This window comes from Terrapene carolina, unplaced genomic scaffold, assembly GCF_002925995.2.
Source record: "Terrapene carolina triunguis isolate 2854851 unplaced genomic scaffold, T_m_triunguis-2.0 Scaffold84, whole genome shotgun sequence".
NCBI lineage: Eukaryota > Metazoa > Chordata > Testudines > Emydidae > Terrapene > Terrapene triunguis.
This window is the reverse complement of record NW_020664435.1, coordinates 16,384,187-16,412,075: the sequence shown is the minus strand read 5'-3', so window position 1 is coordinate 16,412,075 and position 27,889 is coordinate 16,384,187. Positions and strand designations below refer to the sequence as shown.

General features: G+C 47.3%; 1 protein-coding gene across 3 annotated transcripts in view; it reads left to right on the top strand.

The window, feature by feature from the left end:
- Positions 1 to 27,889, top strand: part of MPP6 (membrane palmitoylated protein 6) — a 130,407-nt gene that overhangs the window by 55,657 nt on the left and 46,861 nt on the right. Inside the window, exon 2 of one of the 3 annotated variants that reach the window (XM_024223165.3) lies at positions 10,830 to 10,930. In XM_024223165.3, coding sequence (XP_024078933.1) covers positions 10,832 to 10,930 — 99 coding nt within the window. In that variant the 5' untranslated portion in view covers positions 10,830 to 10,831. Of the gene's footprint in view, positions 1 to 10,826; positions 10,949 to 27,889 lie in introns of all 3 variants that reach the window. The other 2 variants (XM_024223153.3, XM_024223160.3) reach the window with 2 other exon arrangements.

Here is a 27,889-nt window from a genome sequence, read left to right as displayed (position 1 = left end):
TCACAGAAATTCTGTTAAAATTTGGCTGTTAAACAGTCTATTTTCTAAAAAAGAAGGATAATGGTGCACAGAAAGTAGAAAATAAAGGAATTCTTCCAGAAAGTTGTTCATTCATCCTCACACTTTTATGTATGGTGATCCAAGAACCTTAACCTTCAACAGGGTCGCCTCTTGGAGAAATCAAACTAGGTATCAGTCAAAACTGATGCTAATCTGAGGAGCAGGGGATCTCACTTAAGTCACACATGTTAACAATACCTTGATCTTGGTATCCATGGAAAAATGCTTTATGTATGAACATTCTGGACCTGAGAGCAGAAAGATAAGATCTCAACATCCATACAGTGAAGATGTGATTTTTTTTTTTTTTTTTTTTAAACAGCAGCTTGCTCCCCAGTAGACTCACTAATTAACAGGGAGGGACAAGACTGGAATATCTGTGGGATGAAGTTCTGTAGCTCCTGTTCTCTATCAGATCTGGATGTGCAGTGGGGAATGTTGGAACAACCATTACTTAATCTTTTCACAAAGAAAAATAGTCTAACAAATGGATGTATATTATGAATATTCATTTTGTGTGGCTAGTAATGTGGTATGGAATTTGGGTAATGGTACTTGCAGCAATGAATGATGCTTCTTAGTATGACTGGTTAAAGCAATACTATTTGTTCCACCTCACTGCAACAAATTGATTAAATGATTCAGCAGGATCATAGCTGTAACTGCATCAGTTTTATGACTCCTCTGAAAAGGTACACATTAGAGATGAGATTAAATTAAATTGAAAGAGGAAAGGCACACTTTAAAGGAGTGCTGTGCCCATTTTGTTACCCCTGTTTTGCTACTCTTTTGGACTTTATAAATACTCATTTAAAATCTTAGCAACCTCTTTGTTTCAAACATTAATTACATTTTTAAGATATTCAAATAAAAATATAGTATGCATGCACTTTCAACTTGGGAAAGAAATCCCATGTTTAAATCATGATGATTAAAGAGTGATGAAATATTTATACATATCAGTTTTTTTAATATTACTTCAAAGGCTTTTGGCTATAATTTGCCACTTACAGAATTAGTCATTGTGTTTAATCCCTCTATGTGACTTTTTAAAAAATTAAAATAACTGTTTGGCTTATGTAATTTAGCTGTGCTTTCAATGAAGGGATGGGTGCTGAGAAAAATCTATCAGATGATTTAAACTTTTTTCTATTGTTGAAGCTTTTCTGGTAATCTTAAAGATAGAAGAACAAGGAAATTGAACACCAATCTCGACACTAGGTAAAATTTTCAAAAGTCCTTACGTGACTACGTTCCTAAATCTTACTGAAAATCAATGGGATTTCGGCTACTAAGTCTTTAGGTGCTTTTGAAAATTTTACCAATGTTCCAAATGCTTAGGTTTGCTATTTCTACATCTCTGGCAGATACAGAACAATGAGAGCTAAGTCTGATGTTACTGTTTTTGCCCAAGGACAGCCTTCTCTCTCACTTAGAATCAAAGAAATGTAGTGCTGGAAGGGACTACCAGAGGTCTTCTAGTCCAACCCCATGTGCTGAGGCAGGACCAAGTATACCTACACGATCCCTGAATGGTGTTTCTCTAAGCTGTTATTAAAAATCTCCAATGACAGGGATTCCACAACCTCCCGTACGGCTTGTCTACACTACTGCGCAGGGTCGATCCAAGAGATGCAACTTCAGCTACGCTATTCATGTAGCTGAAGTTGACGTTCTTAGATCTACTTACCGCGGTGTCTTCACTGTGGTAAGTCGACGGCTGACACTCTCCATCAACTCCGCTTGCGTTCCTCGTTCTGGTGGAGTACTGGAGTTGACAGGAGAGCGCTCAGCGGTCGATTGATCGCATCTATACTAGATGCGATAAATGTATCCCCGCTGGATCGATTGCTGCCCACCAATCCAGCAGGTAGTGTAGACAAGCCCTTAGAAGCCTATTCAACTTTGAGAGACGCTCATTCATTATTGGCACGTCAGATGTCAGTTCTGAGTACCAGCTGTGATACAGAGACTCTGACACTGTCAATGCGCCACGCGCTGGTTCCTTCCACCAACCAGAATGCTATAATGTCAGTACTGTCTGCTCTGCCAATGGAGTCTGGCAACTCCTATTCTTCTGATGAACAAGTGGTACCAGCAACTCCTCCAACAGTCCTGAGATGAGAGATGAGCCCTGACACAACTTTCAGAGCTTCCTGGATACCTTCATGTTCCTACAGTGCACATTATTGGCCTGTGGTACCTCTTCTTGAGACCTTCCCCATATCCTTATGATTGTTTTCACTGGCCATAATGGGGCTCCTGGGATCCTTACTTTAGAGTAATGTTTCTCAAGAACCGGTCCATGGACCAGCACCGGTCCCTGAGATCTCCCTGAGATCGTTTAGGAAGGCAGTAAGCCAGTCGTTGGTATCAAAAAGGTTGAGAAACACTGCTTTAGCGCTCCTGACTATGAAGACTCTGGGCAACACTTTAGACAGAAGAATTCGTAGAGAAGAGCTGCAGTACTCCTTCCCCCCCCTGCCCCAAATATTTTGAGGAAGAGGAACAGTCACATCAGTTGATTCCACTCACAGTTTTTTCTTCCTCTTCCCTGGATGAGGCAGAGGCACTGGCCTTATCCTCGTCACCAGAAGAATATAGTATCAAGATTTCTTGAGGAGGAATGTGGAAACTCTCTGGATCCTTTTGGAAGAGGTTCAAGATCCAACCCATAAGCTTCTGGACATTCTCCAGATGAGGGGCCATAACAAGGTGGTGCTCCCTATTAATGGGGCCAGATTGGACCCTGCTAAGATGGTTTGACATATTTTGTCCATGAAAGGGTGGACAAAAAAATACTTTGCTCCTTCCAAAGGCGAGGAATATTTGTTCTCCCACCCTAATCCGAACTGTCTTGTGGTCCAAGGTTTCATGGAATGCAACAGGCTTCACTGTCCTAGGTCCACTCCTTTGCACAAACACCCAAGTGACGGGATTTCTTTGGCAGAAATAATTTTTCATTGGCTAGCTTTTTATTTCATATAGCAAAATTACAGGCATTGATGTTCAAACAAGAGTTTGATTACAACAAACTGTTGGAATTAGTTAATAGGCTGCCACATGAGCTCAGGCCTTAGTTACAGGTTGTCCTTGATGAAGGGAAGTTAGTTGTCAGATCATCCCTTGAAGTGTCACTAGATGCAGCAGATACAGTTTCCTGATCCTTGGCAACTCCGCTCATGATGAGGCAGGCTTCGTGTTGCAATCCTCAGCTTCCCCAAGGAGGCCTGGGCAATAGTAGAAGATCTCCCTTCAAAGAAAACAACCTGTTTAGCAAGATAACAATGAGTCACTTCATTCTTTTAAGGACACTCGCACAATTCTCCTTTCCTTAGGGATATATGCCTTGGCACCTGGAGGTAATATTCCATCCAGTTGCCTCATACACAGTTCTTCCTCTCAGCCATTCTGTCATTAAAAGGGCCTGTGATCCCCCTAAGAAGTGTCAGAGGGTACAGTACAGCAGGCACAATGCACCACCACCATCCCATCTTCAGTCCCAACCTCCCACCAAGAAGGCATTTTGTGAGGGATGCTCAAGAGCTGTTAACCTGTCTCCACATCTTCAGTTACTCCTACACCTTTTGGTGGCTGCCTGGCCGATTTACACCTGATGTGGCAGTATATTGTGTTGCACAAATGGGTCCTAAACATCATCTCGACTGGCTACACCATAGAATTCCTGTCTACTCCTCCAACCCTGGCACCCCTGTCCCTCTTCAGGGACCCCCCTTACGAGAGGTCTCTTCAACAGGAGGTGGACTCCCTAATTCCACTAGGGGGCAATAGAGCCTGTGCCACCTCAGCACAAGGGCAAGTGGTTTTACTTAAGATATTTCCTCATCCCCTAAAAGAAGTGAGGCTGGACTTTAGGAAGCTTGAATGTCTTCATACACCACTAAATATTCAGGATAACCACATTGGCTTCAATAATCCCTTTCCCAAGTGAAGGTGACTGATTTGAAGGGTGCCTATTTTTATATAGCACTTTCATCCAGCATACAAGAGATTTCTGCGCAGTATAGTGGACCAAGAGCACTTTCAAGCAGAGTTCTCCCTCTTCTTGATGGCACCGAGAGGTTTTTTTTTTTTTTTTTTTTTTTTACAAAGGTGCTCTCTGGGATAGCAGTATATCTTCATTGCCGAGGCAGCCTGGTATTTCCTTACCTTAACAATTGACTGCTCACAGGACACTCATATCAGGAGGAATGGATAGTGATCCTCTCCTTACTAAACTTCTTTCACTCTTTGGGATGTAGGTAAATCCAAAAATGTCCACTTTAGCACCAACAAAAGTTATGGAATTTATCAGAGTGAATCTGAACTCAATTTTGGTCATGGCATACTTACTGTTTCAGATTTTGTGTGATGAAGGACTGCGTCGCCCAACTCTGACTCACCCTCACAAATGACAATCCAGTCCTGTCTGGTCCTTCTAGGCCATTTGGCTGCATGCAGCTATGTGACATCATTTGTAAGAGTCTGGTTGTGGATGGCCTATGCTCCAAGCAGATGCACCCTGGACAAACAAGTTTTGTTTCATCTGAGTGTCCTCTCGTCCCTCACCTGGTGGGAAAACAAAGAGACTGTGTAGGGATTCCCTTTGTTCCCCCATAACACACAGATACATTCATTACAGATGCCTCCTTACTGTGCTGAGGAGTGCATGTAGGCAGTCATATGGCTCAGGGCTCCTGCACTCCACACAAAACCGAACTGTACATCAATCTTCTCCCGCTTCAGGGAATGCACAAAGCTTGCAAAAGATTGCCACCCTTCATCTGTTCCACACATGCCTAAGTTATGTCCGACAGCGTGACTACTACAGTCTTTTATATAAGCAGAGAGGAGTGAGGTTTCCCCCACTCTGCATGGATGAAATCAAGCTTTGGAACTGGTGTATCAGATCCCTGTCGGCAGTGCACTGACCAGAGTAATGAATGCTAGAAGATAGTGTAAACAGGCATATCTATCAGGATTGTGAGTGGGAACTCCACTCTTCAGTGGTGCAGAACATCTTCTGGTAGTGGGGTTTCCCATTCTGGGACTTCTTCAAGCAAACTAGAAGTGCCCAACTTACTGCTCATGAGCTGCTATGAAGGATGCCTTTCTGGGACACTGGTTGGAGCCACCAATGTAGGCCTTCCCTCCCATTCCCCTATTAGTCTGTGTCTACAGGAAGGTCAAGCAGGAAACGGCAAAAATAATCCTGATAGCACCTTGGTTGCTGAGATAATTTTGTTTTGCCACCATCCTGCAGATGGCCTCTCACCCATGCATAACCTATAAGTGTTTCTAAATCTGCTGTCTCAGAACGAGGACAGAGCCGTCCATCCAAATCCAGCCTTTCTCCATCTGGCAGCCTGATTTTTGGATGGCAGAGCATTTAAGAGATTAATAGAGTATGACAAAACCAGACTGTCCAGTTCAAGTACTTTGGTGGCTGGGTTCCAGAAGATAGTAAGCTTAAACATGATATGGTCCAGACTGGGGAGTGTTGGCAAAGTGTGGAATAGCATCTTGTTTATGACAAGCATGTCACTGTGACTGAAAGCTCAACTGTATAGAAGGATGGTGCCGCTGCAATGCTCTGCAGTAGAGAAACATGGGCAGTAAAGGGGTGGCAGGGTCAGTGCCTATAGGTGTTTGAGATGAGATGCCTTTGCACTATAAAAAGAGTCACACACAGAGACAGATTGCAAAAATGTAGGGTAGAAATCAGTCCATGATGTGTCTGCATCATTTGAACCTTTGGCCACCTGCTCTCTTTTGCCCCGTCTATGAAAGTGGCCTTCCTAATGGTGATCATGTTGGCTATGAAAGTGGATAAGCTTGGGGCCCTCATGGTGGACCCTCTCCACATGGTGTTCCACAGGCATAAAGTGTTGAAATCGCATCCCAAGTTCATCCCAAAGGTCCTTTCTGAATTTCACATGAATCATACTGCTCACTTGCCAGGCCTCCACCCAAAACCTAACAGTAATAGGAATGACAGGAAGCTGCACTCTGTGGTTGTTGGCAGAGCTTTAGCCTCCAACTAGCAAAGGGCAAAACCCTTTAGAAAGTCTCCAAGGCTATTCATTTCCATTACTGAGAGAATGAAAGGAGAAGCAGTCTCTTCTCAAAGGCTCTCAAAATAGATTTCAGGGTGTATTCTCTGCTACTAAGAGCTTATGGAAGCTCCTCCCCCTTACGGCATCTGGGCATATTCAACTAGAGCACAAACTGCAGGGAGTTAGTTCCCCTCTTGGACATCCGTAGAGCAGCAGCTTAAGGCTCCATTCATACCTTTACCAGGCATTATGCTTTTTTCCAAGCTTCATCTGTGGATGCCTCCTTTGGTTCAACGATCCCGTGATCTGCAGCATTCTTCTTACATACTACTCTATCATGAGTACTGCTTGGGAGTCACCCACAGTGTATACCAATCTGGACCAGTGCTTGAAGAAGTGAAGGTTACTTATTTCTATAGTAACTGGAGTTATTTTGAGATGTGTGGTCCCGATGGGTATTACCTGCCTTCCTTTCCCTCTGCTCAGATCCTTACTTGAGTCGCAGTAGAGTAGGAACTGGTGAGGCAGCAGGTCCTCACTTCCACTTATGTCCTCAGTTCAGAGCATGAGGAAGCATAGGGTGCAGGTGTGGACCAACACACTGCTATGGAAAAGTTTTCTGGTCTCAGGCACATGGAACACGTGCACTCATAGGGACCGTGCATCTTGAACTCCAGTAACTATACGGTAAGTAAACTCCATTTTCCCATGCTAAAGCCAGTTTAGCATAGCCAATACTGGCATTGTATCAAATTTAAAAATCGATTGAGGCTCAGAAGCAGGGCTACTTCAGATCTACTAGCACAGCAGAGGAGATCACAAGAAACTGAATATGGTGTCCAGATTAGTCTTCCAAAATGAATAAGCCTTCATATAGTAAATACCCTTCTCCTTCACGGAAGCAAGAAAGATGTGAGCACATCAGGACTTTCAGTTTCTGGGCACCTAGTCCCCTGCATTCATCTCATCTCTAGTAGTTTCTTTTGGAAATCCCCCTTATGTCAGGAGTTCTTGCTCCAGAAACATTTGAGGTTAGTGGCACAGAGATTGATTCAGCTCTGAGGGATAGATGTCTGAAGTGAAAGGAAAGTCAGAAAATAATATTTAAACAGGAACAACTGTCTTATGTATTACCTAAGAGCGTTCTCATTTTCTTGGTGCGTCACAGATTTACCACTTAACTAATATGGTATGTAGCTGAATTTATTAAAGAATGAATGGAACTATACCACTGTAGTTTTAATGAGGTGCCTAGCAGATTTCTAGTGTATCTGCTTGTGACAGGATCCCTGAGGTGCAACCTGGGACTATGGGACCATTGTGTCCCCTCTGCTCACTATTCTGGGTTCTCTCACAATGCCTTACTGGTGGCAAGCAGCAAACCCTCCAGGTGCCGTTATCAGAGTACAACTGCATGTGGAGCCCCACACCCAGCTAGATTGCATGAATGCCCCAGTCACTCATGAATCACACAGAGAAAGGTACCAGCCAAATCCCACCAGCTCCCAACCTTGTACCTTAGGAATATACCGTCTTGCACTGTTCAAGACTCTTTCTTGAGCAATGCAAATTTATTAATTGGTTCACAACTTCATCAATGGAAAGTGGAAAGTGGAAATGTACCAGCCTTTGTGACCTGAGCAGATTTGCCAAACACTTCAGACAAACGCGCTGGTAAAGATAAATAGTTAAACAAGTGTATTGATTACAAAAGACAGATTTTAAGTGATTATAAGTGATAGGCAAAAAGAGTGGTTACCCCCAAAAAAGAAAAGAAAATATAAGCATGCAATCTAAACTCTCAACCCCTACTAGACTGGGCAACATCTAAGTCAGGGGTTGGCAACCTTTGGCATGTGGCCCATCAGGGTAATCTGCTGGTGGGCTGCGAGACATTTTGTTTATGTTGACTATCTGCAGGTACGGCCCCCTACAGCTCCCAGTGGCTGCGGTTCGTGGTTCCCAGGCAATGGGAGATGTGGGAAGTGGTGGCCAGCACGTCCCTGCGGCCCGTTGCTTCCTTCAGCTCCCATTGGCCGGGAACAGCGAATCGCGGCCACCGGGAGCTACAGGAGGCCGTGCCTGTGGATGGTCAAGATAAACAAAATGTCTTGTAGCTTGCCAGCGGATTACCCTGATGGGCTGCATGCCGAAGGTTGCCGACCCCGATCTAGGTTAAGCAGTTCTTCTCACTTCACTGGGTATTTCAGGTTGGTAACAGTCTTTAATACTCAGGCTTTTCCCTCTTAGCCTGGGGACCAGTCTCTTCAGCTCCGGCATTCTTGTTGCCTTCTGCGTAGGTGGGGAGAAGAGAAAGGACGAAGCATGGGGCCATCGTGTTGTGTTTTATACCCTTAGACCATGTGCTTGGAGAACATATGTCTAAGCATGTCTGGTGGGCATTGCTGAGTCATCAGGCAAGGTTGAGCAATTCCCCTGGTGTGGCCTTCTGCAAGTGAGTCATTGAATTGTCTCTTACTGGACAATGGCTGATGATGTTTGTTCAGCACCCACCTGGGCACTGGTTATCCCCCTTCTTATTGTCTTTGGGGAGCTAGTGTCTGGGTGCTCAAAGCATATTTTAATATTTTAATGACAACCATACAATGCAATTCTCATAACTTCATATGCATTAATGATATACATATTTATATGGAACAGTGGGTTTCAGCAGATCATAATCTTTCCCATGATACCATACATGGTGTGCTTTATATGCAATATCACAATTATATACAAATGATGAATATGGGGGTTACAGGGTATTCCCCCACGGTGTAGAGTTTCACAATGCTGCTTTCAGGACTTAATCTGACCTGGAGAGGGGAGGTGTGATGGTAGTTTATTTTTTATACAGTGCTGTGGTACACATGGTGCTTCAGTCATTTAAGAAGAACAGTCCCTGCCCCAAAAAATTTACAATCTGCAAAGACAAAGTATGCCCAATAAATGTGGAAAAGGATACAGATTGTCAGCCTAAAGAGCTCCCTGGCATTTAAAAAATTGTTAGATCACCCATATGAGGGACTTTAAAGAGAGAGAGAAGGAGGAAGCTGATGCATAGTATCAATAATAAGTAACTAGTGCTGTTGTCCACATGTAATGGTTGCTTCAGTTTGTAAAACACATAATTTGTTAGAACTTTGTGGAATAAGTTCTTAATTTTAGGAAGTTTTGTTAACTATGAAATGGCATTGGCAAAGATGTGTAATTTTGTGGAATCTGGTGAGCTCCGCACAATTTCTTTGTAAAGCAAAGAAAGCATATTATTGTGATTTAACATTTGTGATCCCAACACTGTATGACACATATTACACCAATAAAAATGCTAGATAGAAGCACTTGTATACTTGTGCAAAGATATTTATTTTATACCAGAAAACCAGCATTAAGAGAATGTTACAGTTGTGTAGTTAGAGAATTTGGAAGTCAGGAAATGTGAATGTAACATTGTTTGCCAACTTGAACAGGGGCTTTTAAAAACATGTGGGCTATGTAGAGTTTGATTTGGTTGCTTTTAGTCATTTTTGTTTTGCTGACTTAGATACAGTATTCAGCATGAACCTCTCAATGTGGTTGCCAACAGCTTTTGTCTATCAGCTAAAGATTGGAAATAATATATTGCTGTCAGAATCTATGAAAGCATAATGTAACTGTCATTTCCCTCCTACTCATCCTTTCAAGGAGAATTCATTTTCTTAAAGTAAATGGGGGGGGGGGGTGTTTATTACAAAATATAGTTATAGAAGACTTTTTTTAAATATTAAAAATGGTTCACAAACCTGTTGATTGACACAAGCTATTGTACTTCAGGATAGCATTTAATTGTGTTAAAACGTTCTGCTTAATAAAGAGTGGCCAGTAAATATTTTCATGAAATGGATTTTTCTAGGCAGGATAGATATCAGAATGTAGGTGTTTTAAATACCATCCATTCTGTAAAGTTGTTGTTACATAATGAAAGCTATTGTGGAAAGCCATGAAGAAGTAATGCAGATTAGGAATGCATTCCTGGGTGGGAGGAAAGGGTATGTGTGTAGTTTTCTGACTTTTTTGCAGCCTGTGGACTACTGCAGTACAGTAGCTTACAATTATTATTTAAAAAAAAATTGTGTGTGGAACATTTGCAAGCCCATGTGTACATGCAAATGTCAGAATTGTTCAACTGTACACAAGTGTAAGGGTACAACATGCATATGTTTGGACCTGCAGTATGTGTGGACATGTGCACATGAGGGCTGAAAACACTTTTTGAATGTGCAAAGAAAAGAGAAATAGAAGGAAAGCAGTCATTAATACACGTTACATTTAATAATAATATGTGCAGGTTTGTCTCCAAGGATATAATGTATAGCATATACTCATTTATGTATTTCTTGACACCTTTAAACACTAACAAATGTTGGAAAAAATGTGCTGCACCCGGCTTCAAAGCAATTGCATAGGTAAAACTCTAGGTGGATCTAAAAAAAAAAAAGGGCGTATTTTCTGTCTAAGCCCCTTTCTTTGTAAATGCAAATGGAATGTTGGCTGCCCCACACTCACTCCAATGTGCTATATAAAATATCTACAGTAATTCCACTGGGGCAGTCACTACATCAGTAGTCTCTAAACATCTGAGATATCTTATGAATATTGGGTTTTAGTTGTATTTCAGTTTTTAAAGGCTTTGTCCAGAGTATTTTTGTCATTACTTTTTCTTTTTATCAGCAGCAATGCAGCAAGTTTTGGATAATCTTACTGATCTGCCCACATCAACAGGAGCTGAAGAAATAGACCTTATTTTCCTCAAAGGAATTATGGAGAACCCTATTGTAAGATCACTTGCTAAGGTATTTTGATGTATTGATAGTTTGAATTAAATTTGACACTTTTGATATTTTTACTTGGACTATTGTCAATTCAAGAGCTCTGACTGGTAGTATAAATTCATTTGTCCAGAGCATAGCTACCACTGGTGGACTTGGAGGAAAATGTGAGAACAGATTTAATCCTGGACCCCCTTGACTTGATCCTTTCTACTGAACTCCGTTTCATTTTTAGCATTTAGAAAAGGGGTTGGAATATGGAGGATGAAAATAAGTTTATTATTTATTACTTGTATTATCAAAGAGCCTAGGAGTCCCAGTCACGAACCAGGATCCTACTCTGCTGGGCACTGTACACACAGAACAAAAAGACATTCCCTGCCTCAAAAGAGCTTACAATCTAAATAAAAGGAAACTTTTAGTGGATATAGACAGACCAACAAGTAAGTACAAGAAACATTTCTGGTCAGTGTGATAGGCTGTGGCCTCAGCACACCAGCAGCCTTATCCTTGTCAGGTTTTTGTATGCACCTCAGCAAAGGAGAATTTTAAGGAGGAAATTGAGGGAGAATAATGAGTGAGTTTTGTAGATGTCATGGAGCCTTTCTTCCAAGCATGAAGGCAGAAAACACAAAGGAGGTTGTTTGAAAATTGACTTGGTGCCGCACAATATTTTGATTAGTTTTATATCATTCTAGTTTTTTAACGTGGCACACACAAATGGATTAAAAACTGTCTGACAGGTCTCAAAATGTAATTGTAAATGGGGAATCGTCATTGAGCAGGTGTATTTCCAGTGTGGACCAGCAGGAATCAACTCTTGTCCCTTTGCTATTTAACACATTTATCAATGACCTGGACGAAAACAAAATAATCACTGATAAAGTTTGCAATTGGGGGAGGGGTAAATAATGAAGAGGACGAGTCACTGATTCAGAGTGATCTGGATTGCTTGGTTAACTGGGTGCTAGCAAACAATATGTGTTTTGATAGAGCTAAATGTAAATGTATACATCTAGGAACAAAGAATATAGGCCATATTTACAGGATGGGGGACTCTATCTTGGGAAGCAGTGACTCTGTAAAAGATTTGGAGGTTGTGGAGGGTAATCAGCTGAACATGAGCTCCCTGTGTGACACTGTGGTCAAAAGAGCTAATGTGATCTTGGGATGCATAAACAGGAGAATCTCGAGTAAGAATAGATGTTATTTTACTTTTATATTTGGCAATGGTGCAACCGCTGCTGAGATATTGTGTCTAGTTTTGGTGCCCACAGTTTAAGAAGGACGTTGATAAACTGGAGAGTGTTCAGAGAAGACCATACGAACGATTAATGGATTAGAAAACATGCCCTATAGTGATAGACTCAGAGCTCAATCTGTTTAACTTAATAAAAGAGAAAGTTAAGGGGTAACTTGATTACAGTCTATAAGTATCTACATGGGGAACAAATATTTAATAGTAAGCTTTTCAATCTAGCAGCGAAAGATGTAACATGATCCAATGGCTGGAAGTTGAAGCTAGACAAATTCAGACTGAAAATAAGGCATAAAGTGACAATAATTATCCATTTAAACAACTTACCAAGGGTTGTGGTGGATTCTCTATCACTTTCAAGTTTCAAATCAAGATTGGATGTTTTTCTAAATGATATTCTCTAGGAATTATTTTGAGGAAGTGTTATGACCTGTGTTATACAGGAGGCCAAACTAGATAATCACAGTGGTTCTCTCTGGCCTTGGAATCTATGAAAATTTAACAAGTGGGCAATGGAGGCTGACATCATAGGCCGATCGAAGGTAGGAGTTGATTAGGCAAATTCCTGTGTTTTAAGAACTTTAGATATCGAAAATATGGTAAAATTATTTATGAAGACAATTTCAAAACACTCAGTATTTCAAGATTTTCAGTATTTAATATTTCTATAGTACTGTACTGTCTCCTGTCGCATCTCATCCAGTTTGTCTTTGACCAAACGTACATTGTGATCCACTCATATGAGATATTGTGCCTGTATAGAGCCTCTCTGAAGTCAGTGGGGCTCCATGCAGGCACAGAAACTCACCCACATGGATCACAGTGCAGAATCCGTGCCTTTGATTGTAAGCTTCTCTGGGTATGGACCATCCTTATTTGTGTCATGTACAGCATCAAGCATTTTTGGTAATAAATGATAATGCTACTTTACAAATGTAAAGTAGACAATTGAAGATTTCTCAAACACTTTTATAATTTGAACTATATCTTAGCAGGGATGGCCTCATGAACCATCTTCTTTTCTAATTGTCATTGCATGGAGCACATCCCTACCCATTCATGCTTGCATCCTCCATACCTGGGGCAGCTATAGTAATTGCTTACATGGAAAGGTAGTTAATGTATCTTAAGCTATCTCTTAATGCAAATAAACAAGGAGATGAGCCAGCACTATATGACAGACCAACTCTGTGTGGATCATCAGCAGGTGCTCCACAAATCACAGTTTGAAAACTGGTGAAATAATCTAAACAACAAAATCCTTGTTCAACGATCTTTGAGTATAAAGACCAGCAAAGCAAAAGATTCATTGAAGAATGCTGTCAGATTTATGTAAGAGAAAAGTGTTTTTTCTGTTAGAGACTGTAAGAAAATTGTAGTTTAAAAAAAAAAAAGAAGGAAAAAAGTACACCAGGATGCAGCCTAGAGAGAGAGGTGTAGAGCAGGGGTAGGCAACCTATGGCATGCGTGCCAAAGGCCGCACGTGTGCTGATTTTCAGTGGCACTCACACTGGCCGGGTCCTGGCCACCTGCATTTTAATTTAATTTTAAATGAAGCTTCTTAAACATTTTTAAATCCTTGTTTACTTTATATACAACAATAGTTAGTTAGCTCCCGGCACCGCTCCCGCAGACGGTCTTCATCGCGATCCAGGTCTGGATCTCGGTACCGGCATGACCATCGGCACCTTTCTCAATCCCGGTACTGCTCCCCGGCACCGCGTAGAGACCGCTTTCCTGTGGGCCGGCACCGTTCCCAGCGGAGTCAATGCACGCACGCTCCGCACTGCCCTGGCCCTCACGATCCGCCTCACGCTCTTCCCAGTCGGACATCGCCTCCCGCTCAGCCTATCCCGCACCGGTCCAAGCAGCGGACAACCTGGGTCACTGGCAGGATGAGGCCGAAGACCCTAGCCAGGAGCCTGCACAATGGTCTTTCTGGACCCCGTGGGCGTACCACCAAGCCCAAGGGGTTCCACCTGCAGCCTCCCGTTCAGCACATTCAGAGCCCCGAGTACTGGAGGCCACCATCAGTCGTCCCCCCTCATGGGGTATGGAGATACCTGCGCCCACTCCTACACAGGCCCTAGACCCCGGTACAATTGATCCTGAACATCAGGACCCCTCGCAATTGAACCCGCCATCGGATCCATTAGCCCCGGTAGCATCTTCCTCATCTTCTCCAGATGAGGCGGTGGCGGGGACAACAACCTTGGGTCTCCCCCCGATAGACCTACGTGCTCACCAAGACCTTTTACGTAGGGTGGCACGTAACATGGACCTCCAAGCAGAGGAGACAGTGGAGTTAGAGGACCCGGTGGTGAGCATTCTTTCAGCTGACGCCCCATCCTGGGTAGCGTTGCCCATCATCCGCACCATTCAGGCTAACGCCAAGACAGTATGGCAGACCCCTGCCTCTATTCCACCTACTGGCAGAGGGGTGGAGAGGAAATACTTTGTTCCCTCTAAGGAGTATGAATACCTGTATACTCACCGTCAGCCGTGTTCACTGGTGGTGTCCTCAGTGACCGCAAGGGAACGACATGGTCAACAGGCCGCAGCGCCCAAATCTAAAGACGCCAAGCGCTTCGATTTGTTTGGACGCAAAATTTACTCAGTGGGGGGCCTACAGCTCAGAGCCGCAAACCAACAGGTGCTCTTGAGCCGCTATGATTATAACTCGTGGAACTCCATGGGTAAATTTAAGGAGTTGATTCCACGAGAGTCCAGGGATGAGTTCGGGGCTTTAGTGGAAGAGGGCAAAAAGGTGGCTAGGACCTCCTTACAGGCCTCTCTTGATGTAGCGGACTCTGCTGCTAGGACTCTGGCGTCGGGCATAGCTATGCGACGCATCTCCTGGCTTCAGGTGTCTGGCTTACCGCCAGAACTGCAACAGACCCTGCAGGATCTACCATTTGATGGGCAGGGCCTGTTCTCGGACAAAACGGACTCTCGGTTACAGAGCTTAAAAGACTCCAGAACCATCATGCGCTCCCTGGAGATGCATGTCCCAGTTACCCAGCGCAGGCCCTTTAGTCCACAGCCTCAAAGGTTCTACCCTCCCGCTTGTCCAAGGCAAGACTTTTACAGAAGACGTGGCTGAGGTGGTAGAAGGAGATCCACCAGCCACCAACCCGGTCAGAACCATGGCCCTCCTAAACCATCGTCAGGGCCCAGGCAAAATTTTTGAAGGTGCGCCCGAGAACGGCGTACTAGTCACCACCCAGGATCCTTTCCCTCCATTTTGAGATTGTCTCTCCCATGTCCACCATGCGTGGTCCCTTATAACTTCAGACCGATGGGTTCTTCGCACGGTGGAAAGGGGATACTCTCTCCAATTTTCTTTTTGCCCCCCCTCCCATTCTCCCTCCCCGTCCCTCTTCAGGGACCCCTCTCACGAGCAACTCCTTATACAGGAGGTCTTTACGCTCCTGTCCATGGGAGCAATCGAGGAGGTTCCATCGGAACTAAGGGGCAGGGGGTTCTACTCCTGCTACTTCCTAACCCCCAAAGTAAAAGGGGGGCTTTGACCCATATTAGATCTGCGCTGAGTCAACAAATTCATGGTAAAGTTTAAGTTCTTCTTCGAGTGATTGTTCATGTCCGTTCCAAGCAGGTGTGTGTGCGCCGCGTGCACGCCAGCTGGAAGATTTTACTATAGCAGCATCTGTAGGGTCGGCTTCGGCGCCCCCTGGAGTGGCGCCTTCATGGCGCTGTATATAGGGGCCAGCCGACCCTCCACCCCCTCAATTCCTTCTTACCGCCGGTCACGGCTAGCTGGAACTTCGCTTGCTCTTCAGCAATCATGGCAGTGTTCCGTCTTAGTTGTAAATAGTTAGTCAGTTTGTTAGTTTAGTGTTCGTTTAGATAAATAGTTGTTGGGAGGTTTTTCCCCAACGTTTTCGTTGCCCCACTGGGGCATGCCCGGGTCCCCAGGGTTCAAACTCTGCAGGGACTGCGGGAAATTCATGCCGAAGAGTGACCCACACTCTTTGTGCTTAAGGTGCCTCAGGGAGAGCCACCAAAGAGACAGATGCAGTATCTGCAGGGCATTTCACCCCAGGACTCTCAAAGATAGAAAGCAGAGACTTAAAGTCCTCCTAATGGAAGCGGCCCTGCGGCCACAATCGGACCCTGGGCCTGCCGATCCGGCACGCAGCACTTCATCCTCGGTGCGCAGTGCCCCAGCACCGGCGATAAGTCGTGAGGCCAAAGCCTCCAAACCCCGGCACCGGAGAGAGTCGGCGCACAAGAAATTGGCCTCGGTGAGACATCGTTCACCATCGCCAGTGCCGGTTAAAAAGCAGAGGCCGGTGAGGGAACATTCCCCCCACCAGGACCCTAAGGGGCCGGCGCCGTCCACGAGTGCTGCGGGACAGGCCGCACCGCAGACCCATTTTGCTATCCCGTTGACTCCCGCCCCGGAGAGGGTACGGTTGAGTCTGGACAGGCCTAGATCCCCGGACATTATAGAGGAAGTGCGCCTCCCATCGGTGCCGGAGGCATTCGAGGCTGCCTCAGACCTCTTGAGCCTCCCGGTGCCGGCATCGCTGCAGCGATGCCGGCACCGGTGGAGAGAACCTCCGGATTCCGCTCGACCCCAGTTACAATCTTGGGGCAAACTGGCAATGCTATCGCCGCGCTCCCCATACTGCGCCACCCCAGCGGCACCAGCGCAGAGGGAACTTTCTCCAGTCCGGCGGCACCGGTCCCCAGCGACAGTGGGTATCGCCCCTCCTATGTCCTCATACTCGGAGACCTCTGACTCGGAGGCGGACTCGTACCGCTCCAATAGATCGAGGAGCAGACGATCGTCCTCGCATGCGAGTGCCCAGCCTTACCCGCCGCAGTGGCAGCAACAATGGCAACCACCCCCCCAGTGGCCATTCTGGACGCCATGGGCCTACCACCAGTCAGTGAGTCAGGCGTATGGAACCCGCTCACAGGCCGCATCGGTCTCCTCGACGTCGGTGGCCCCGCCGCTAATGCCCCCACCACCGGCACCGCTGTCTGACAGGAGTGTGCCGCAACGGGACATGGCACCGCCTAGTCAGGCACTTGCACTGACGGGGACCATGCTCCCAACGCCGCAGGCACCGCCCAGCACGCCTCGTTGCTCGGTGTCGACCCCGGTACCAGCCGCGGTGCCGCATCCTGAACCCGCACCGGCCGCGCAGCCTGAGTACCGTGTGCCGCAGGCCCTGGTAGAGGTGGAGGGTATAGAAGAAGGCCCTCTTCAGGGGATCTCCTCCTCTTCCTCGCTGGATGAGGCAGTGGCGGGAACGTCAGCGGCACCGGCTCTGGAGGACAATAGGATCCTCCAACAGCTGCTTACGTGAGCAGCCCAGAGCCTCTCGATCCAAACGGAGGAGATCGATGTGGATACTGATCCGGTGGTGGACATCCTGACCCCGGCGGGCCCATCCAGGGTAGCCCTGTCTCTCATAAAGACCATTGTGGACACAACCCCCACCTTGTGGCAGACGCCAGCCTCATTGGCCCCCACGGCTAAAAGAACTGAGAGGCGATATTTTGTTCCATCCAAGGGCTATGAACATCTTTATGCACACCCTCCCCCGGACTCCCTAGTAGTAGATGCGGCCAACCAGAGGGAGCGCCAAGGGTTCCAGGGAGCTACGCCAAAAAATAGAGAGGCCAAGAAGTTGGACCTGTTTGGGCAAAAGGTGTATTCGACAGGGGGTCTGCAGTTGTGCATAGCCAATCAGCAGGCCATAGTGAGCCGGTATGGACACAACACATGTTTGGCTTTGTCTAGGTTCGCGGAACTCCTTCCCCAGGAATCGCGAACCAAGTTTTCAGCCCTGGTCGAAGAGGGAAAATTGATTACCCGAGCTTCCCTCCAGGCAGCCTCGGATGCAGCCGATTCAGCCTCATGCACGCTGGCGACTGGTCTGGTCATGAGGCGGGGAGCCTGGCTTCAAGTTTCAGGCCTCCCACATGAGGTCCAACAGACAATCCAAGACCTCCCCTTCGAGGGGCCCATGGTTTTCTCGGAGAAGACCGATAAGAGGCTACATAACCTAAAGGATTCACGGGCTACCCTTCGCTCACTAAGCCGACACACCCCGGTCACTCAGCGTAGGCAGTTCAGGCCGCCACAGGCCCCACGGCCGTACCAGCCTCAAAATCGCACGGACGCATTGCGCAGAAGGGCAAGGACAGGCAGAAGGAGGCAACAACAGCAGCCCTCCGGCCAGTCATCTGCCCAACCAAGGCCTCCACAGGGGCCTAAACCACCATTTTGATGGCCCGGTCGAGGACGACCTACCGGTCAGAACTCTGGATCGTACTAACCTTACCTTTTCGTCACGTCTGTCCCCCTTCTATCGTGCGTGGGTCCAGATCACGTCGGACAGTTGGGTGCTTCGCACGGTAGAGAGGGGATATTCTATCCAGTTCTCCTCCCTCCCGCCCCACCAGCCCCCCTCCCCGTCCCTCTTCAGGGACCCCTCTCACGAGCAACTTCTAATTTAGGAAGTACAGTCCCTCCTCGCAGCAGGGGCAGTAGAGGAGGTTTCTCAGGGGCAGGGGCTTCTATTCCTGCTATTTCCTAATACCGAAAGCGAAAGGGGGCCTCAGACCTATTTTGGACTTGCAGCGTCTCAACAAGTTTGTAAAGAAGCTCACGTTCCGCATGGTCTCCCTGTCCTCCATCATACCTTCCATGGATCCAGGAGACTGGTATACTGCCTTCGACTTAAAGGACGCATACTTTCACATTGCAATAATCCCTCAGCACAGGCGTTACCTCAGATTTGTCGTGGGCAGTGCCCATCTACAGTTTACGGTTCTTCCTTTTGGACTGTCAGCAGCCCCAAGCGTCTTCACAAAGTGCATGGCAGTCGTGGCAGCCTTCCTGCGCAAGCAGGGTATTCAGGTGTTTCCCTACCTGGACGATTGGCTCATCAAGGGCCGTGCCAAGGCACAGGTGGAGGCTCAGGTGGTCTTCATCGGGCAGACCTTCTTCGAGCTCGGCCTCTTGCTGAACGAGGCCAAGTCCACACTTTCTTCAACCCTAAGAATCGAATTTATAGGGGCAGTTCTGGACTCGACACATGCCAGAGCATACCTCCCAGAAGCCAGGTTCCAGACTATGTCCAACATTATTCTCGGCCTCCAACGTTACCCTACCACCACAGCAAGAAATTGCCTCAAGTTGCTAGGGCACATGGCGGCATGTACCTATGCGGTGAGCCACGCCAAACTCAGACTGCGTCCGCTCCAGTTCTGGTTGGCAGGGGTGTATCGGCCGGTCAGGGACTCCCTAGAATCAGTGGTGACGCTACCTCGGCCAGTGTTGGACTCCCTCCAATGGTGGCTCGACCCGCGGGAGGTCTGCGCGGGAGTGCCTTTCCTCGGCCCCGAGCCCTCCCTATCCCTGGTAACAGACGCATCGGATGTGGGATGGGGTGCACATCTGGGCGACCTCAGGACCCAAGGCCTTTGGTCAAGGGAAGACCTTTTGTTACACAACAATGTCAGGGAATTACGAGCGGTGCGCCTCGCATGCATAGCCTTCAAATCCCAGCTGGCGGGCAGGTGCGTTTCTGTCCTCACGGACAACACTCCAACGATGTTCTATATCAACAAACAGGGTGGTGCTCGCTCCTCTCCCCTGTGCCGGGAAGCCCTCGCATTATGGGACTTTTGCGTACAGAACGTAATTCACCTGACAGCATCCTACCTCCCGGGGACGCAGAACGGGCTTGCAGACGCCCTCAGCCGCTCGTTCCAAGGTCACGAGTGGTCTATCCGCTGGGATATAGTGCTCTCAATTTTCCGGCTCTGGGGTCATCCCCAGGTGGACCTGTTTGCCTCCAGAGAGAACAGGAAGTGTTGCCAATTCTGCTCCCTCATGGGACGCAGTCCGGGGTCTCTAACGGATGCCTTCCTCCTCTCTTGGGCAGACGGGCTATTTTATGCCTTTCCCCCGATTCCTATGGTTCACAGAGTAATCCTCAAGGCCCCCAGAGATCACGCTCATGTCATCCTGATAGCGCCGGTGTGGCCGTGCCAGCACTGGTACATGTCGCACCTACATATGTCTACACGGGTACCCCTCAGGTTGCCCCTACTCCCGGACTTGATCACACAGGATCGGGGTTGCCTGCGTCACCCAAACCTGGAGTCGCTCCACCTCACAGCCTGGATGCTCCATGGCTAAACCCAGTGGAGATGTAATGCTCTCATCAGGTCAGGCAGGTCCTTCTTGGTAGCAGGAAGCCCTCAACAAGGACCACGTACTTGGCCAAGTGTAAGCGCTTCTCCCTCTGGGCCACACAATGGGGTCAGGCTCCCTTTCTCGCCCCGGTCCCTCTCATATTGGACTATTTGCTACATCTGAGACACCTGGGACTGACTCTCTCTTCGGTTTGAGTACACCTTGCTGCAATCTCGGCGATCCACACTGGAGCGGGGGGTACCTCAGTGTTTGCGGACCCACTCGTTGGTCGCTTCCTCAAGGGCCTTGACAGGTTGTTCCCACACATTCGTCAACCTGTCCCTGCGAGGGACCTCAATTTGGGTAGAGCGGCCACGTGGTCCTCAATCCATACTTTTACGGCACACTATGCCATCACGCACCAGGCCAGAGATGGTGCAGCCTTTGGCTGCGCAGTACTCCAGTCTGCAGTAACCTCCGACCCCACCGCCTAGGTTCAGGCTTGTGAGTCACCTGCTTGGAATGGACATGAACAATCACTTGAAGAAGAAAAAACGGTTACTCACCTTTTTGTAACTGTTGTTCTTCGAGATGTGTTGTTCATGTCCATTCCAATACCCACCCTCCTGCCCCTCTGTTGGAGTGTCGGCAAGAAGGAACTGAGTGGGTGGAGGGTTGGCTGGCCCTGTATACAGCGCCATGAAGGCGCCACTCCAGGGGGTGCCGAAGCCAACCCTACGGACGCTGCTATAGTAAAATCTTCCGGCTGGCGTGCACGCGGCACGCACACACCTGCTTGGAATGGACATGAACAACACATCTCGAAGAACAACAGTTACAAAAAGGTGAGTAACCATTTTTTCCGCATGGTCTCATTGGGGACAATTATCCCTTCCCTGGATCCTGGAGACTGGTACACCGCCCTTGATATGAAGGACGCGTATTTTCACATAGCGATTTACCCTCCACACAGGCGCTTCCTTCGCTTTGTGGTAAACCACGAACATTACCAATTTGCCGTCCTTCCCTTCGGACTGTCCACGGCTCCGAGAGTGTTCACCAAATGTATGGCTGTCGTGGCAGCCTACCTTCGTCGACAACAGATACAGGTGTTCCCGTATCTCGATGACTGGCTCATTTGGGGCCACACCAGGGAAGAAGTGCAATCCCACATCCAACTCACCCTGCGCACCTTCCGCAAGCTGGGCATCTTACTCAACAGAGAGAAGTCAACTCTGGAACCAACCCAGAGAATAGAGTTTATCTGGGCAGTCTTAGACTCCAGACTTGCCCATGCTCTCCTGCCGATCACTCGTTTTCAGACTATGGCAAACATCATCCGCAGCCTCCAAAGCTTCCCGACTTCCATGGTAAGGACTTGCCTCGGCCTTCTGGGGCACATGGTGTCGTACACTTACGTAACCAGGCATGCCAGACTTTGGTTCCGCCCGCTTCAGGCCTGGGTATCAATGGTGTATCGTCCGGGTCGGGACAGCCTGGACATGGTGGTCATGGTTCCGGAGTCCGTCTTGTCCTCCCTCAGCTGGTGGGTGAGCCACACGTCCGTGTGCGAAAGGGTACCATTTCACACCCCACAACCTTCCTTATACCTTGTCACAGACGCATCATCTCTGGGCTGGGGCACCCATATCGGGGAACACCAGACGCAGGGCCTTTGGACCATGTCTGAAATAACTCTGCACATCAATGTACGAGAACTGATGGCAGTACGCCTAGCGTGTCAGGCGTTTTGCAGTCTCCTACATGGCCGTTGTGTGGCAATCCTCACAGACAACACCACGGCCATGTTCTACATCAACAAGCAAGGGGGAGCCCGGTCATCCCACCTCTGCCAGGAGGCCATTTGCCTGCGGGAGTTTTGCATAGCCCACTCGATACATCTGATGGCGTCGTTTCTCTCAGGAGTACAGAACATGCTGGCAGACCGTCTCAGCAGGTCATTCCAAACTCACGAGTGGTCGATTCGTCCAGATATCATCCACTCCATCTTCCGGAGGTGGGGATTTCCCCAGATCGACCTATTCTCCTCGCACATCAATCAGAAGTGCCAAGTGTTCTGTTCTCTCCAAGGGCGGTCTCAGGGCTCCCTGTCAGATGCTTTCCTACTGCCGTGGAAAGACCAGCTGTTCTACGCCTTCCCTCCATTCCCGCTGGTCCACAGGGTCCTGCTCAAGCTGCGCAGGGACAAGGCATGCATGATTCTGGTCACTCCAGCATGGCCAAGGCAGCATTGGTACACCACACTCCTGGAGTTGTCGGTAGAGCCTCCGATCACCCAGGACCACGGATGACTCTGTCACCCCGACCTGCAATCGCTCCACCTTACAGCGTGGATGCTGCATGGTTAACTCGGGCGGAGTTACTCTGCTCACAATCCTTGCAGCAGGTTCTGTTAGGCAGCAGGAAACCCTCCACACGGGCAACCTACTTAGCCAAATGGAAGCGCTTCTCCTGTTGGTGTGAGCAGCGCGCCACGCCTCCCCTTGCAGGCGTCGATACCACTTATACTGGACTATCTCCTATCCCTAAAGCAGCAGGGCCTGGCGATATCATCTGTCAGGGTGCACCTGGCAGCTATCTTGGTGTTCCATCCAGGAGAACATGCTTCCTCAGTCTTCTCTAACCCGATGGTCGTCAGATTCCTAAAGGGCTTAGATCGCCTATACCCACAACTGCGTCAACCGGTCCCAGCGTGGGACCTTAACCTGGTCCTCTCCAGGCTCACGGGGCCCCCGTTCGAGCCAATGGCTACCTGCTCACTCCTTTACCTATCTTGGAAGACAGCCTTCTTTGTAGCCATCACTTCAGCAAGGCATGTTTCTGAAATTAGAGCCCTCATGTTGGAACCTCCGTATACAGTCTTCCATAAAGACAAGGTGCAGCTTCGCCCCCACCCTGCCTTTCTCCCCAAGGTGGTATCAGCTTTTCATGTGAGCCAGGATATCTTCCTCCCGGTCTTCCACCCTAAGCCGCACGCTACGCGGCAAGATCAACGTATGCACTCTCTGGACGTGCACAGGGCCCTCGCATTCTATATCGAGCATATGAAGCCGTTTAGGAAGACGACTCAACTCTTCGTTGCAGTGGCTGACCGGATGAAAGGCCTACCGGTCTCCTCGCAACGTATCTCCTCTTGGATCACATCCCGCATTCGTGTTTGCTACGACTTGACCGGTGTCGCGACGCCACGCCTCACCGCCCACTCCACGAGGGCTCAAGCCTCCTCGACCGCTTTCCTGGTCCAGGTTCCAATCCATGAGATCTGTAGAGTGGCGGTTTGGTCATCCGTTCATACCTTTGCCGCTCACTACGCGTTAGTACAGCAGTCTAGAGACAATGCGGCATTTGGCTCAGCAGTTCTGCACTCAGCAATGTCTCACTCTGACCCCACCGCCTAGGTAAGGCTTGGTAGTCATCTAATTGGAATCGATATGAGCAAGCACTCGAAGAAGAAAAAACGGTTACTCACCTTTGTAACTGTTGTTCTTCGAGATGTGTTGCTCATATCCATTCCAAACCCGGCCTCCTTCCCCACTGTCGAAGTAGCCGGCAAGAAGGAGCTGAGGGGGCGCTGGGTCGGCTGGGGTATATATCCAGCGCCATGAAGGCGCCACTCCAGGGGGCTCCACAGCCGACCCACTGGGTGTTGCTAGGATAAAAATTCTCCGACGATCGTGCATGCGGCGCGCACACACCTAATTGGAATGGATATGAGCAGCACATCTCGATGAACAACAGTTACAAAGGTGAGTAACTGTTTTTTCTTCAAGATGTGTTGCTCATATCTATTCCACCTGCCCCTCTGTCGGTGTTGCCGGCAAGAAGGAACTTCTCGGGCTGTCAGGGTGATATATAGAGCGCCATATTGGCACCACTCCAGGGAGCTCCACTCCAGGGGGCTCCACAGCTGGCCCGACGGGTAGCTGCTGGGAAAAGTTTCCGACAGCCGTGCACGCGGCGCGCGCGCACACCTAACTGGAATAGATATGAGCAACACATCTCGAAGAACAACAGTTACGAAAAGGGTAACTGTTTTTTTTTGTTAGATTTTTTTTTAATGCAAATTGTTATTACAAAATTTTACTAATTATAAGATCAGTATTATTAAGTCTTTTAGCTATTGTAAAAGCAGTATTGGGTACAGTGGTAAATGGTTATATAATCTGTATGATATTTGCAAAATACATTTAAAAAACAGCAGCACCATAACATTTCTTTATTCTTTTAAGAGTAATGTGTATGTCTCGCTCAAAATTCTCAGTGAGCCTTATAATAAACAAGGTTATTTAGTCAATGACCTGACTTTTTTTTCTTTAAAATAGAAAAATAACTGAAGCTTTGTCCTTTTCTGTGTTAAATAAGCTACTTCAGAGGTTAATCACAAATATTGGAGCTCACTTAATAAAATTTACAGGTAAGAATGGATTCTTATCTGTAAGTTCTACTTATTATTGAATTCTACTTATTTCATGAGAAATTATTTCAGAAAAAACAGATTGTTCTGTTTTTATATAGCAAGATTAAATTTAAACATCTGCCTTTGACACTGCCTCTACACAGCCACACTGAGAAGTGGTTTTCCTAGGCACATACTAAAGGACCCATATTAAAGCAGTACTTGGCAATTGGACATGTGCACATGTCCATCAGGCTCCATATATTGAGGTATATATTGTTCGCTCCCTGTAAGGGTGTCTCAGTTCTCTCTCTACCAACCAGTGATCATGAATCAATCCTTTTGCTGACTTCTGTTTGTTAAAATTATTGACAGGGGAGGGATAGCTCAGTGGTTTGAGCATTGGCCTGCTAAACCCAGGGTTGTGAGTTCAATCCTTGAGGGGGCCATTTAGGGATCTGGGGCAAAAATCTGTCTGGGGATTGGTCCTGCTTTGAGCAGGGGGTTGGACTAGATGACCTCCTGAGGTCCCTTCCAACCCTGATAGTCTATGGTGTTGAGCATCTTAATTTTTGTTGTTGGTTTCATTGGGAATTTCCCCCCTGTTTTTTGATTGTCTTGAGCTCCACCCTGTTAACAAATAATGAAATCTGGATTGTACCACAAAATTCCCAGCTTCTGATGAGCACAGTAAGTATCTGCTAAGTTTAGAGAAGGACTCTGTCTAAGGCAGCACATCTGTAAGTCTTTTCAGAAAAGGGATGAAGAGGCCCAACAGACTTTTCTTTAGAACTTGCCTTTACAAGGGGATCTGGAAGTTCATGAGCCTGTTATCTTCCCCTAAAAAGGCACTGGAAGTGTAGTTTATTAAGCCTACCTCAGTGTCAAAGCCTGATATCGCATCACTGGACTTCAAAGTTGTCCTCTGGGTTATCATTAAAGAATGACAACATAAGCTAAATGTCTTTATAAATCTTAGGATCCAATCACCCTGAATGGAGCTGGAAAAAGCATTTTCCTAAGGTCTTTAGGTTAGAGGTTGTTCAGCACAGAGGAGAAGACAGGACTTCACCAATCTGATCTGCTCAGCCTTTATTGTGATTGGCCTTCCTGAATCCTAGGTTGTAGAGATGTGTGTCTCAGGTTCTGCATTAGATTGAGCAGTAATCCACAGTGTGGTTATAGACACCTTTCTCTTATATTTGTGGGGGAAAGGGGCCTTTTATGAAAAAATGCTTTTTCTCCACTTCCTCTCATTGCCAGGGTAGTGTGGAAGATTTGGCAGGAAAAAGCCAACATGGAACTGACAGACCCAGTTCTCAGAGCATATTGTTCTGTCCATGAGATCATCCTTTCACTCTTTCTCTTGAGTCCGGATTTCTTGTCTCAGCAGAGCAGTTTGTGCAGACTTCATGTCCCTTCATAGCTGTTGATTTTCAAAACAAGATAACTTTACTTGTCTGAGGTGGTCCAGTCAGTCAGTTAGAGATCAGAAAGCAGCCTTGTAGGGGGTGCCAAAGTTAGAACTGGCTTAAAATTGCTCAAGGCAGATGCTTTGACATGGTGGTTGTCTGATTCCAATTGTCTTGGACTTTGTCCTATCTCTGGTATCACTAAGCAATTCTTGGCAACTGTTTATATTTACATAGCTGCCAGTGAGAGCCAGCAGTTCTTATATCATAGTCCACAAAGAAGGTGTCCTTAGGCTGCACCCCAAGTTTCTGACCAAAATTATATTTCATCTCAATAAGTCAGTTTCACTGCCTGTGTTTTTTTCCCCAGAGCCCAATATCTGCTGTGGGGAAGCGAGGTTGAAATGGTTAAGAGCTCTTAGTTATTACAGTATACACCTGATTACCCAAATAGCATGGAGGACATAGATTTTATTCAGATAATCGGGAGTTCGGATAATGGAGAGGGCAGGAGCTGTTCAGCAGTGGGGTGGCCTCCCTGGTGTCTTGGGGTGGCTTTTCCTCACAGTCCTAGCCGGAGGGTGGAGGGGGTCTCCGCTTTTCCCCATCAGGAGTGCAGCCTTCTGCCTACACCTTGCGCCTGCAGGGGTCAGGTGTCACTGGCTTTGCAGCAGCGCAGAGAGCCTTCTGCAGCTCCACTGTCATAGCACCAGTTCACCCATTCCCGTGACAGCAGAGCTGCACAGGGCTCCCTGTGCTGCTGCAGGAGCCATTCCGCATCATGGTGACCTCCCCTGTGATCAAGGTGTGTTGTCGTTGTCCTCCTGGCCAGGGGTCTTTGCTCTAGTATCGGAATCTCCGCATTATCCAAATCCCTTTCTTGGCCCCCAGCATAGATTCAGGCCCTCTGCAGCTGGGGGACAAGGAAGGGATTCAGATAATGAGGATAATAAGGTTTCGACTAAATGGAGTATAATGTATTTAGAGGAAAGTCAGACTATGTAGCCCAGTCATTACGTGGGGGGGGAGAAGAACCCCTAAAAATCTCTGCACAGAGATTAAGTGGATGAGGTGCTACATCCAGTCATGTATGAAGTCGTTGGTGTTCCCATGTCTGAATGCCTCAGGGTTTGCTCTGTGAGGAAATGGCAGCCTCTATGACGCATCTCTTCTCTAATGAAGGGCTAGCAATGTTCCCCTGTTAGAAATCTGTAGGACTGCTGTGTGGGCTTGGTTCACACATTCTCAAATTGCTGTTCTCTTGACACTGCGTCAAGAGCAGATGCTGGTTTCAGAAAGACAATGCTTCAATCGTATAACTAGCAGGGCTCCTTGGACCTTCTTTTCAAGGAGGTCACTGCTAACTACGGTGACCAGACGTCCCGGTATTAGGGACTTTGTCTTATACAGGCACTATACCCCCTACTCCCGAAAAAGAGAGTTCTGATTTTTCATACTTGCCACCTGGTCACCCTACTGCTAACTAGTCTCTTAGAATGGGACTCTGTGACAGAAATGTCCAGGATCAAGAAAAAGAGAGTTACCAAGGTAAACTCTTGTTCTCTAACTGTATTGCCTTCATAAAGCGACATTGATCCTCCCTCTTCCTCTCTGTTTCAGAGCCCAACCCTTGTAGCACTTCTAGAGGTAGAGAGGAACTGAGAGATTGTTCAGAGATGGTGGGCTATTAGACTGT